The sequence below is a fragment of the Zootoca vivipara genome, chromosome 12 (assembly GCF_965207765.1).
Source record: "Zootoca vivipara chromosome 12, rZooViv2.hap1.1, whole genome shotgun sequence".
Taxonomy (NCBI): domain Eukaryota; kingdom Metazoa; phylum Chordata; class Lepidosauria; order Squamata; family Lacertidae; genus Zootoca; species Zootoca vivipara.
Genome location: NC_142595.1, coordinates 31147274 through 31160076, shown reverse-complemented (window position 1 = coordinate 31160076; position 12803 = coordinate 31147274). Strand labels below are relative to the sequence as shown.

Below are 12803 nucleotides of genomic sequence, written 5' to 3'. Positions count from 1 at the left end.
GTCCCTATCTATACAGCAGTGCCATGGCAGAGGAAGGTACTGTCTAGATTAGAAGCTTTTACGGATGTACAGCTAGCTGTTAAAGAGTCGAGATCCTGGCACTGTGAGCCATTTTGTGGCGAGGGCATGTGCCCAGTGGCATCGCCTGCTTTGTTGGATTGTGGTGGTGCAAGGAGACAGGGAAGGGCAAAATGCTAGCCTCTCTCCATCCCCAAAGCATAGGGGGAAAAGCAAGGTCTATGGGCACTGACAAGGAGAGGAAGAGCCGGGCTCTGTCAGGCTGCGTTTGCAGATAGGCACGCCTGGAATATTGGTCTCAGGCATGAGGCCTGCTAGATGGGCCTCTCACTGTTTAGCCACTCAGGTCAGTTCAGGGAAAGTGGGTAGGAACAGGAACATTCTGGTTGCCTAGCAACTACAGGTCAGGTTTTTATCCACCTCCTGTGTAGGCCTCAGAAAGAGTGGGAACAGGAGCACACAAGCCAAATACTTATAAGGACAGGAAAGCAGATGGGGGAGGGGACTGTTTCAGCCTGGCATTGTTTCCCTCCCCTTATCAGGGTATGGGGGGGAGGCTCCAGCTAGGACAGGCTAAAGGGTAAATGGCAGTATGGTGAAAAGGTCCCTTGTGGGGAGGGGGCATGGGGATGAATGAAGGACCTCACTAAGCACACATGGGTGTAAATACACAAACAATCTAACCCTCCTTCCTCAGTTCTATTGACTTCAGTGAGATATATGCCCCTGTGCGTATATCTGCAACTTTAAGTCATTGCTTTTAAAGGAGTTGGTTGAAGAAAGCCTTTCCTCCGGAATAACCTCCTCCAAATCAAGGGAAAAAATAGAGAATGGTGGGAGTAAGATGTTGAACCAATATTAAGCCCCTCAAGGGCAAGTGAAATTGGCCTAGAGATAAATATGTTCCGCCTTAAGCTGACAGAAAACCCAAGTTAAAAGTAGCAGGAAAGCAATTAATAGGGTAGCCGCTGCAACGAAAGAACAGAAATGACTAATACAGTTCAGCATGCTTTTTATAAAATAAGGTCTTGTTAGACAAACCTGACTGATTATTTTGACAAGATTACATGTTTGGCAAAGGTAACCATTAATTTACAGAGACCCAAGGGGTTTGCTTAGTACCTTATATGGCTTAGGTTCATGGGCAACAGTAGCTAAAAATCACTCTTCGAATGGGTTAAAAATTAGTTTGTTCCCATCGTATTTTAATTTTCCTATGAACACCTGTGCCTGAAGAACCAATCTGTGCAGCTTGCACAATTTTTACTTCTTTGATCCAGCATAGCTAGAACACCATATCTTCCCAGCCAGCAGAGCAGCCATTTGGAGAACCCTTTTAATGGGAATACTTGCAGTACCCGTACTTTCTCCTTTACTTGGGCTTCTACCTTCCCCAGGACCAACCTCAAATCCAACTTACTGTTGGCCCTTCCTCACCTTTTCCATTTCATAACACTAAAAACAATGTTGGTAATTTGAAGCCAGCACCTGTAAAGAGCTGCAGATGCCACAAAACTCAGGGCTGGAGCTCTGATTTTGAACACACACAGAAAATGCTTCTAATTGTGAAAACAGTCCCCTACCAAGATACCCTGAATTTTGAATCCACATCAGTTTACAGTAGCTAGACTTCACATATAGCAGGTGTGCTAAACTTATGTATGGATTGTACTGCTTCAGAGACTGGTGCAGGCAGGTGCTCGTGTGACTAAATGCTCATCCAAATACAATTCCCTGTGCTTTGAGAAATAGTTTCTCAGAATGCCTACCCTTCTTCCTGTCATGACAGGTTTTCTGTGTGCAGGGAATGTTAGCATGGAATAGCAGTCATGTGAATCCAGACACTACATATGATGATGACAGTGCCGTGTACAAACATGAAGCTGCCCAGTAACGTGAGAAGTGCATGATTTCAACAGCAAAAGGAGTGAATGGGTTAGGACTGCCAAGCATTCAGGGAGATAAACCACAGTCAGGGGTGGGTTCTGCACTTCTTACCCATTGATCACTTTTGCGATTAAACTCAACATGTACACCTTTTCATACATAACAGGAGAAGTTCCGTGTTTAAACACATGGAACATTCATCATGTCTAGTTGGTCAAGTGGTACAGTGGTACCTCAGGTTAAGAACTGAAGCGTCTGTAACCCGAGGTACCACTGTACACCCCAGACACAGATTTACTACCGTACATACTCTCTTTCAAGAACTAAGCCTCATTTGTGCCTGCTTTGCATATTTGAAGCTGCTTTTCTGCATTATATTTTACTTTAGTGGTTAGGTCAAAGCACAAGCTAGCACCAGCCTCATCAAAAAGTGGTTGTAAATTGAGACATTCATTCCAATCCAACTGGAGGGAGGGTTGTAGAGCCACAGCTCTATAGTGGCAAGTTGGACAAAGGCATATATATCAGTGCTCTTGACATACATGGGGCTGATGAGGATTGGTAGGCCAGTATTTGAAAAGGTTGGGAGAAGAGGTTGTAGTTAGCAGCCACTTTCAGTGTTCTGTGTGAAATAATTCCTATGTTTCCTTACAAATCTGAAGAACTTTGCCTGGCCTATACACCATTCTGACCTTACAAACATGTCTTCCATTACTACTGCTTCTGCATTTTTTCTGGTTCCCTACTAATGTTTGTTTTTGAAGCAGTATAGTCCACACACAGTTAGTTGGATTGAGGCTACCTTAGTATCATAATTATTATTTATTACAGTAAAATCTATACTGCCCTTCATCTGAAGCTCACAGGGTAGTTTTGCACTTAGTCACTGTTGAAATCAACGTGAAAAGTTGGTTATGACTCCTGCTGATTTCAATGGGAACTAAGTGCCACTAACTTAGTCTCTATACACCCAAGTGAGTTTACTAACCCTTTTTCATGTGGGCAGGAGGAGTGTGTGATTTCTATATGAGAGGCCCCCGGTTTAAATCCAGCACAAGACCTGCCATAAAGAACAAGCTGGCTGAGCAACTCAAGTTACCAAAATCAGACCAAAGGTAGGCCATTTGTATCCAATAGAAGAGTCTGAATGAACAAAAACACCACATATTCAGCCACCTAACACAAAATATAGCACCATTTGTTAGAGATCAGTTCCTACAAGTCAGATTCCAAATGTCACAGACATTGCAGAAGGGTGTTTGCAGACCTCCAACAAGTAATCCAAAGAGAGGCAAAACACTCTTTCACAGCCCCTGTTGTTGTTTTTTCACTTTTCCCTCATACAGTAAGCCTGCAACTTAACCATATTTAACTTGTGCGCATTCAGCTTCACACACTTGGTAATAATTTTTTTTAAAAAAATAAAGGGAGGCGGAAAGAGGTTAGGCATCTAGGAAAAAACTTTGGCAATTCCACCCACCATTGCACTCAAATGTGTTTTGACTATACATGACTTTGGCTTTAAATGCGATCCCTGGAATGTAACCCCCACATAAGTTGTGGACTTACTGTATTCATGACAATGTGGTAGCATTACTGTGTGCAGAGACTTATCATCTCAAAAAGAAACAAAAGCAATCAAAGGAGGGAAAAACTTCCCCAGGTGCAGCAGAATCATGATACAGCCCTCCTTGGATTCTGTGTTCTCAGACTGCAAACACATGAGTGTGGGAAGTAAACTTGACCAAGTATTCTTACTTGTCAAAACTCTCTACATATTTTAAGAAAACAGCACACCAGGGAGATGACTAAGTTTGAGCCCTTCTTGGCATACTAGTTGTTGTTTTTTATGTGGGGGTATGCAAACACGCTACCCATCTGCGATCTAAAGTGGTATAGTCGTAGGAGAGCTCTATTATGTGAACCTCCACAACATTATGTATATTGCTGTATCATGCCTTTCCTCTCGGCTGGGGCTGCCTCTGAACTCCCTCTCTGGATGAAGGTGGTTTTCTGTCCTATAGTAATTCACCATGCAATCCAGACCCACCTTTCTTCTCCTTTTCCTCTTGGGCTAACCTGGACATAGTTTGGGGAGTGCATACTGTAGTTGCCTAGCAACTGCAGCCCAGATTCTTCCTTCCATCTCCCATCAAAATGATCAGAATACCAATTGGGCAAGAGACTGAAGCTGTGATCAGAGGTAGGGCACCAGGCAAATGAGCAGTTCAACACTGTCTGGAAACCACCCCACTTGATCAGTGACTCCACTGAGTTTCCTCCTAGTCTGCACTTTAGTTTGCGTCAGCCCAGAGCTCATTGGTTTGGCCTTCCTTGCCTAATACATAACCATTTCACTACCAACCACATTATCTTGGTCAAGAATCTCCACTATTTTGCAGCCGGAAAAAATGGTGGAAAAGGCACTGGATGGGTACTGCCAGGGATAGGACAGAGCCATCTCAAGGTAGATTGCAGCCCATGTCTGGGTGTTCCTGTGGGATGGTAGCAGAGGGGGGTGCATGGGACAGCCATCAGGAGTCTTGGTGGGAGCAGGTCATAGGACTGCTTGACATTGGTGCCCATTCATGCCCCATCTCCAAGGTTTGGTGGGGCTCAGACAGTTCTGTTCCCAGAGTTCCTGGGGTTTGAGTCCTGTCTTCCATGGCTGCCTGGGGAGAACAGCTTCCGGTGTAGACTCCACACCCAATGCTGCAAAAGAAATAGATGTGTGAGTGTCTAGATACAAAGAAAGACACCAAGTCTCTAAGTTTTTTTCTGGCTACCCAATATTCATCAAGTTTCTAGTCCTCATGAGCTGAATTTATACATGATTCTCTGCAACCCATCCTGGTCTAGTTAAATATAATCCATTATAAGCTCCAATAAGGACAGCATACAGGCCCTACTTCCCTGCAAAAAATAAAGCTTGGCATTTTGTAGCTTGCTTTTTAAAGTATTTAAAGCACTCCACCTAGATTATCTCCAGGTTTGTTACAACAACCCTGCAAGGTAGATCAATATTATTTCCCCCAATTCTCACAGGTGGGGGGATGAGGCTGATAAACGGCAGTCACCCAGTAAGTCCATGCTTGAGGCAAAGTTTAAATCAGTGACTTGCCAGTTCACACTGTTAGCCATTACATTATGCTAGCTCTGTAGGGATTGGATTAATTTAAAAGAATTGTTGTAGCATTAAGACAACTGGATAGCCAGTGAGAACAGCACACAAGACAAAGAGAAGCTGCAGGATGGTGAAACACAGATAAACCTGGACAGTACGGTCATACGTGTAACAGGGATGGAGTGAACTTGAGCAAGTAGGTTTCCCTGGAAATACAGGCTCAGAGAAAGACATGGAGTGCCATGTCCTGCACTTTGGGAAAAAGGTGACAGTAGTTAGGTAAAGAGGTGGGAGGGGTTGCACAAAGGCAGAGAAGTTTGGCAGGAGCTCTGTACCTGGCCGCCATGGCCTCAGAGTGGGGTCACTGGTTCGTCGGCAACGCCAGAGCTCTGGCAAATAAAGAAAACATACGAAAGCCATCAGGGATGGTGTGGTGAATCCTGGTGGGGAAGGGAGGGGGGCAAGGTGGGACATGAGGATCTCACTATCACACACACACAAAAGCACACAAGACTTCTGCCCAAGTGCACACAGCCACTGGGTTACCAGCACCTAACCCAGAACAGCATGCCCCTGACCCTTTTCACAGCAAGGAGATATTTGGCACAGAGCTCCACTGGTGCTCTTTCACATAAGATGCTTCCCAAACTTAGTGCCTATTTATACAATCGGCAGGATCAAGTGATAAAAGTGGGGGGGGGGAGTAATGAGCCTAGGGTGTGGATACCTTATTTCTATAGGAAGTTAGCATAAATGGGGCTGAACTCTCTTCCCGAGTGCACTCATTTTGTCTGGATAAGGGGAACCATTTGAACATGCTGCTGTTTCCCTGCTGGCAGCCTGAACCGGTGCACTCCAGGAAGGGCTTTACCACATGATTCTCTTGATTGTATAAATGGACCCATAACAGACACCCTCGCCAAAGAGCCGTTGGGTGTTGTGTACACTCACCGACTGGGGGTGCCCCAAAGCAGTGCTGCTGCCAGGCAACGATCCTCTTCCTTGCCTAGGTAGCTCTTGGTGGCTTGGGGAGGGTCCATCAGACTCAGACGTCTCGGCTAAGGGAAGCAGCAGAGAAAGGTAGGGGTGAGTGCAAATTTGAGCAGCAACGCTCGTATGAGAAGGCAGGGAGAACAGCAGTGTGAACTCACCCCTTGGGATGGGCTTGACATCCAGGTCCCATTCCTCTTCCTCAAAGTGGCCGGGTAACGACAGCCCAGGAGGGGCCCCTGGCCCAAGGCCGAGAGGGGCCAGGCGCTGGGCAGGGCAGGAGGATATGCTCATCGAGACAGACGGATGGGCAGCTGAAGAGAGGGAGAGAAAAACATCCAAGGCATCCTTCTTAAAAACTCCTCCAAGTACTATCGGTACCCCTAGCAGTCTCCCATCTCACCAAACAGAAACATCTTACTGGCCTTTCTCTATGCTAAGCATTAGGTATAGCATGGAACTTTCATACTATCCACACAAATATGCACAGGAGTTTTATTTTCCATTTTTTCTCCACAAAGAGAGGATAGTCCTCAGTGAGGTTATGTGTTGATACCTGAGTTTTCTTCCAGTGGAGGCTGGCTCATTATTGCAAGTGGGGCACTGCCCCATGAATCTCAGCCTGCCCACACCCACCTGTCTGCCACCTGATAACCAGCCCAGGGAATTAGTGGCACAATCCACCAGCCATCAACGATCATTTCTTTCCTTTTCATACAGAAAACAGATCTTCATTACAGCAAATGAGAGAAGCACCTCAGAGGTGTGGGGCAAGCCCTACTCTGATACCTGGGCAGGACACTTCTCCACTTCTCCCTAGTTTGCTCAGGAATATTAACTGAAGTGCCCACAAGACCATCCGTTTACATGTGTCCATCTGTACACCGAGATCTCCACCAGAGACTCTTCTAAGGGCTCCCTTGCCATCTGAGGCACAGCAAGTGGCTGTCAGGGAAAGGGCTTTTTCAGTAGTGGCATCCTTGGTTTTGAAATTCCCACCCCAGAGAAGCTTTTCTGCTGCTCATGCCAGTGTCATTCTGGCAGCACACAGATACCTTTTTATTTCCCCAGATTGCTAGTGCTGTTAATTCTTGCTGGAATGTTTTATTTTGTTTTTATTTGTTTTATTTTGTATTTATTTACATTTCTTGCCTTTAGCTTATTTAGATGTTGAGAATGTATTATACTCTGTGTGTTTCATTCTAACTGCAGGAAGGCAGACAGCATTTCATAATAAAATAAATAACAATTCCTCTTTGGAGAGCAGTCTGTGCTCCTGGCTCTTTAACTATTTTCACTGAGAGGAAGAAGATAAAGTGAAGTAACTGTCTGCACAAACATTGCCCTGATACAATTCTCATCCTGCTGGGACAATCTCTTAGGTATCCACATACCCTGTCTCCATAGCAGTTGTGCTATAACATTTGTCCATTGATGCTTGACTTCAGCAGAGGCTGCCTGCAATGTGTAGGCCTGTCGACCTGGTCCACGTCCAAACCATAGCTCAAAGCGTAGCCCACTAGGCCCCACACTCTCTGTCAGCCCCATGGATGCTGTCTGTGGAAGAAAAAGAGAGAGGGTAATGAAAAGTTAGGATAGGGACACCTGCAACAAGAAGTAGGAAGTCTATGTTCAAGACCAGGCATCCCCAAACTTCGGCCCTCCAGATGTTTTGGACTACAATTCCCATCTTCCCCAACCACTGGTCCTGTTAGCTAGGGATCATGGGAGTTGTAGGCCAAAACATCTGGAGGGCCACAGTTTGGGGATGCTTGTTCAAGACTGACCTGGTTCAGACATAACATTAAGCCAAACTCTGACTTTCTGAGTACAAGAGGGCAGTTGTGCCCGCCCTGTGGAATACCCTCCTGTCAGATGTCAATGAAATCATCAACTATCTGACTTTTAGAAGACATTTGAAAGCAGCCCAGTATAGGGAAGCTTTTAATGATGTTTTACTGTGGTTTTATAATTTGTTGGAAGCTGCCCACAGTGACTGGGGCAACCCAGTCAGATGGATGGCATATAAATAAAGTAGTAGTAGTAGTAGTAATAGCATAATAATAATAATAATAATAATAATAATAATAATAATAGCAGCATATGGGTTTCCAGAAGGGAAACAGCTACTGCTGTGCTCCTCCTCTTGTCCTGCTGTACTGCTGTGAGCTAAGCAATGGTTAGGCTTAGCATGTTGTCTGAACCCAAGCTTCTGGCTTGTCTTGCTTCAGACAAACCATGGTTAACAATCCAGGCTTGTTCTTGGTGTATTATGTAATGCCGAACACCTGTCTTTGCTAAATTTAGCTTTCTTGAATTTTAATCCCATTCACTGTTGCATTGGCAGTTCCTTCCCGCTTTGTGCCCTATGCAAATCAGGGGTGGGGATGTATATTCCACCAAACAGGTCCAGCAGTTCCATTCCAAGTAACCATTATTCCGTCAGTTTATGCTGCAGGAGCCTGCCTTGTGTGCCAACGCCCTCCTTCCCAAACCATGCAGCTCACGACTCAAGGAAAGGAGCTCTCCATCGTAGACACGCTTGCGCACCTGCAAGGCCTGTTTGCAGACATAGCCGCCCTCGGGTCCCTTGCACTTGGTGAAGAGTAGCAGCCGCTCAAAGAGGAAGACATGCCGCTGGCACTTACGACGCCCACACACCACGGTGAGCTCGCCTCGCTGCAGCAACGGCCCTTGTTCCGATAGTTTCGTCTGCAAGGAAACAGAAGGGCTAATCAGGGTCGTCTGGCTGAGGACTCTCCCCCCTCCCCCAACCAATTGCAGAAGTGGTCAAAAGTGTCCCTTGTCCAGTTTCCTCGTGTGTGTCCCCACTCCGTGTCCTGCACAGAGATCCCAGAGGGCAGCAAGGGCAAAAGCTGGCTATGGGCAAGCACCAGAAGACGGGGATACCTGGTTTGAGTGAGGGACAGGCGGTAGGGGAGGGAGCAGCGCATGCACAGGGAAGCAGCAGGGAGGATGCAGCGCTGCATGCCAGGGGAGCGCCCATGCGCTCACCTCGCAGCCCCGGATCTGCTCTGCGGCCAGCAGGTCCCTGCCTCGCTGCTCCTGGGCCTCCAGCAGCTGCTGGGCCTCCTGCAGGGCTTGGCGGTCAGGCCCCCGCTCCAGCTCACATTCGCGCAGCAGCTCACCCAGGAAGCGCCGATACCGCTCCAGCTGCTCCAGGGGCACACGCAACGTGTGCGCCGTTTGCCCGTCCTCACGCAGCTCTGCCGGGCTCTTCTGCACGAAGGAAGGAGAGAGAAAAGGCAGCTGAGCTGGGAGCAGAGCAACAAGATCTTCTGCAGAAGTGATGGAACTCAAGGCATTCAATCTCTTGCCCTTCCTTCACCCACCTGCCACAATACACTGGACTCCTGTTGTCGGGCTGAACGATGAGGGGTGGTGGGGGGCACCAGGCAGGGAGACCCCAGGGGAGATCCCAGCGCAGGAAGGCTCAAAGCCTGGGGACTGGTGGTGGGACGCTGAGGAGAGGTCAAGGGGGAAGCTTGGGAAGAGAGGCTGGATGCTGAAAGGGCAACCGGGTTTAGTGAACAGGAGGAACCTGTGACAGGGAGCAGTTCAGACTCCAAGGCTGAAGCATCCCAGGAGTCTCCATCTCCGGCTGTGACAAACTTCCCTCCCTAGTTTCCAAGAACTCACAGGATAATGATGAGGGCATGACAGAGACCAGAGATGCACAGACACATTTTGAGACTGCTTGGGAAACATCTGGGAGAGGAGGAGCCCTAGGAGGGGGTGGAACACTGGGACCTTCAGTCCTGGCAACTGCTCTATAGGTGCAAGACCTGCAGGGAAGTGTTGCTGAGTTGTCTGCCATTTCCTTGAATAAAGAGTTAACTTCAGTGACAACTGACTCTGTCTCTTTTCTCTGACGTGCATCTGACTCCAGCCTTGACAACTGTCTCACCCAGACAAAGTTTTCGAAACACCCACATACAGAGGCCAAGCTCCTCACAAATCAGATGGCTGCCTAGCTGAACATCAAACTACCGCTAAAGATTAGTGCCATGGAAGGATTTCCAATAAGTGGGTCGGAAGAATCCATTATAAGAGAAAGCTATTCTATAAGCAACCCACCCACACAAAGGTCAAAGTTAAAACTCGGTCCTCTGCGGCCACAGATCTTACCTTGCTGGTGGTTCGAAGCAAAGCCAGGGCAGCCTGGAACTTATGGTGTTCTTTGGCATACGTGGCATAAAGTTGAAGCTTCTCTCCCTACAGAAGAAAAGAGAGAGAGAGAGAGAGAGAAATCCCTCATTCATCCAATTGAGCAGGAGGGCAGACATCAGGCTGCTGCAATGAAACAATGTGAAATCTAGCTCATGTGAGGGGGATTATTCCTTCTCTTCCCCAACCCACCCCCATTTCCTTTAATGGGAAAATATGCCCCAGAGGCGAGCTCAAAGGACAGGGTTGTTATCTCTCCTTCTTTTCCACTGGCCCTGTTGTTGCTTCTTTCAACAGAGGTCCAATAGGCATTAATTGGGCAATTAAATTCCCCATCATTTTGTCTCTGTGCCAGGAAAGGCTTCAGCTGCTACATTCCTATGTGCCAGAATGGTATTAAAAAAAAAAAAAAAACAGGAGCAGAGCTAGTTTGGTTTTTTAAGGTTGCTTTCATTCATCAAAAGAGGCAGACCTTCTTCAGCAGGCACAAAGGGAAGAAGGGTTTTTCTGTAAGGGAACAGCACCAGTGTGCAAGAACAAAATTATACGAGTTGGGGGGGGCACTCACATGTCGCAGGAAGCACCCCCCAGCACGTGACGGGTGGTTCATGCAGCCCTCCAACTCGCCAAGGAAGTAGCTGGTATGGAAAGCCAGCAACTGGTCCCGCAGGGCCCGGAGAGCACTGCCCAAGCACCTCAGTTCGGCAGGCCAGGCCTGACCCCCAGGTTCTTGGGACAGAGAGAGGGGCTGGGCAAGGGCGGTCAAATACTCTCGCTCACACTCCAGCAGCTCAGCCAGAAGTTGCTGTTGGACCCTGAGGAGAAAGGGGGAGGTTGGAAAACAATCACATACCCCTCACCATGGCTCTGATACAAAGCCCATGTCTACTAGGAATGAGTTAAATGGATCTTATCCATTGTATGCTTTTCATCATTTTTACGTAAATAAGCAATGTGTGATGTGTTTATATATAACACACACACACACACCCCAGTTATTTACCAACCTCTCTGTGCATAAAAATGATAAAAAGTACACACATATATTTCTATATATACACACATATAGGCAGAAAATAAAACACAATGCCGTACCAGTACCAAGCCACTCGGCCCTCCCTAAACAATATGGGGTAGGTGGGTCCTGTGAAGTGAACAATGTTTGTGGGGTGTTGGTGGTGCAATACAGCTGATGATATAGTGCTAGCAGATTGGCTAGTGTTGTTGTTATTTTATTAAATTTATTGGTCGCTTTTTCTTTGCCAAAGTCAGCTCAAAGCAACTTACAACCAAAACAAACAAACAAACATCCATATAGATACATTTTTAGAAACCCCATTAAAATAATACATTAAAATGCATTAAAAACACCCCACCCACTCCTAAGAGGCCACAGAAAGATGGAGGCCAAAGCCCTGGTTAAAGAGAAAAGCTTTTGCCTGGCACCTAAATATAGCGATGGCACCAGGCTAGCCTTCCTGGGGAGAAGATTTGGGTGTCACAGAGGGAGATGGCAGATCAAATGGCAGACACATGAGGCCTAGCGCACAAGCAGCTTCTCTGTGCATTTTAATACACTTAACGAAGAAAAGCTTGACCATACCACACATTAATTAACGGGAAAAGGGGGGCAGGGTGCCATTTAGATTTTCTTGAGCTGGGCTGGTTGCAAATCTAAGTTTGACAGATTCATACTACTATCTTCTCAGCCCCAACCATAACCCTGGGGTAGCACAAGAGTAAAGACCGTGGATGGAAAACCGCCCGCATGTACCCTTCCCCTACTCACCCAAGGCAGCGCCTTCTTTCCGTGCGAGGTGTGGCCCCCCAAGGTGCTTCTGCAACGTGGGTCCCGCTACGGCTCAGCAGCACATGCTCACGGGGAGAACAGCTCCTATCTGCCACCTCGCGGCTGCTCACCTCCAGGCCGCGGATGTGCACGCTGGGGCGGCCAGGGTCACTCAAGGCCCGCAAAGCCAGCTGGGAGACGGGGGACAAAGATGATTTGGGGCTGCTGGGAAGGCCCTGCCTCTTCCTGCCACTCTCCAGGACGCTGCTTCGAGTGGGAGAACAGCAAGGGGAGGCCTTGGGGCTGGGGTGCGGCTGGAAGAGGGAGGTCAGGCTGCAAGAGGAGCCAAATCTGGACCCCAGGCCCCAGCCGTGCTTGGGTGAGGAGGCGGCACTGATGCTGCAGGCACGGGGCCGTGGGGCACAGCCAGCTTCTGGCACGGGCTGCATCCTCCCTGGGGACTTGGGGCTCTGCAGAAGTGTCCTCTCCAGTGATGTCCCCTCAGCCAACCCTTCGACAGGCCTCTTTGCTTCCCTTTTCTCTTCCACACAGTTGCCAGTAGATTCAAGGTGGGCCTTGTTTTCCAGAGCTCGTTCCTGAACCTGTGTAGAAGCGGGAGAGAAAGAGAGAAGTAGCAAAAGCTTGGCCCATCCTAGGAGGCTTCTCTCTGTTGACCTCACTGTTTCTTATATAGCCAGTGTAAAAATTCCACTGTAATTTAGGTTCTTTGAGAGCTCCTGAGCATGGCAGTCCCATTCCGCGCCCCCCAAATGTGGAAATGTCGGGGCAAGCAAACTCAGAAATCTC

General features: G+C 47.7%; 1 protein-coding gene across 4 annotated transcripts in view; it reads right to left on the bottom strand.

Moving 5' to 3' along the window:
* Positions 1-1013: 1013 nt before the first annotated feature.
* ARHGEF40 (Rho guanine nucleotide exchange factor 40) overlaps positions 1014-12803 on the bottom strand; it is a 37064-nt gene continuing 25274 nt past the window's right edge. For 2 of the 4 annotated variants that reach the window (XM_035135309.3, XM_088655657.1), the window contains exons 11-19: positions 11997-12598; positions 10776-11022; positions 10169-10255; positions 9035-9259; positions 8570-8731; positions 7414-7576; positions 6181-6333; positions 5981-6087; positions 1014-4617 (exon numbers count right to left, since the gene is read on the bottom strand). In XM_035135309.3, coding sequence (XP_034991200.3) covers positions 4522-4617; positions 5981-6087; positions 6181-6333; positions 7414-7576; positions 8570-8731; positions 9035-9259; positions 10169-10255; positions 10776-11022; positions 11997-12598 — 1842 coding nt within the window. In that variant the 3' untranslated portion in view covers positions 1014-4521. Of the gene's footprint in view, positions 4618-5364; positions 5419-5980; positions 6088-6180; positions 6334-7413; positions 7577-8569; positions 8732-9034; positions 9260-10168; positions 10256-10775; positions 11023-11996; positions 12599-12803 lie in introns of those variants that run through there. The other 2 variants (XM_088655658.1, XR_015946628.1) reach the window with 2 other exon arrangements.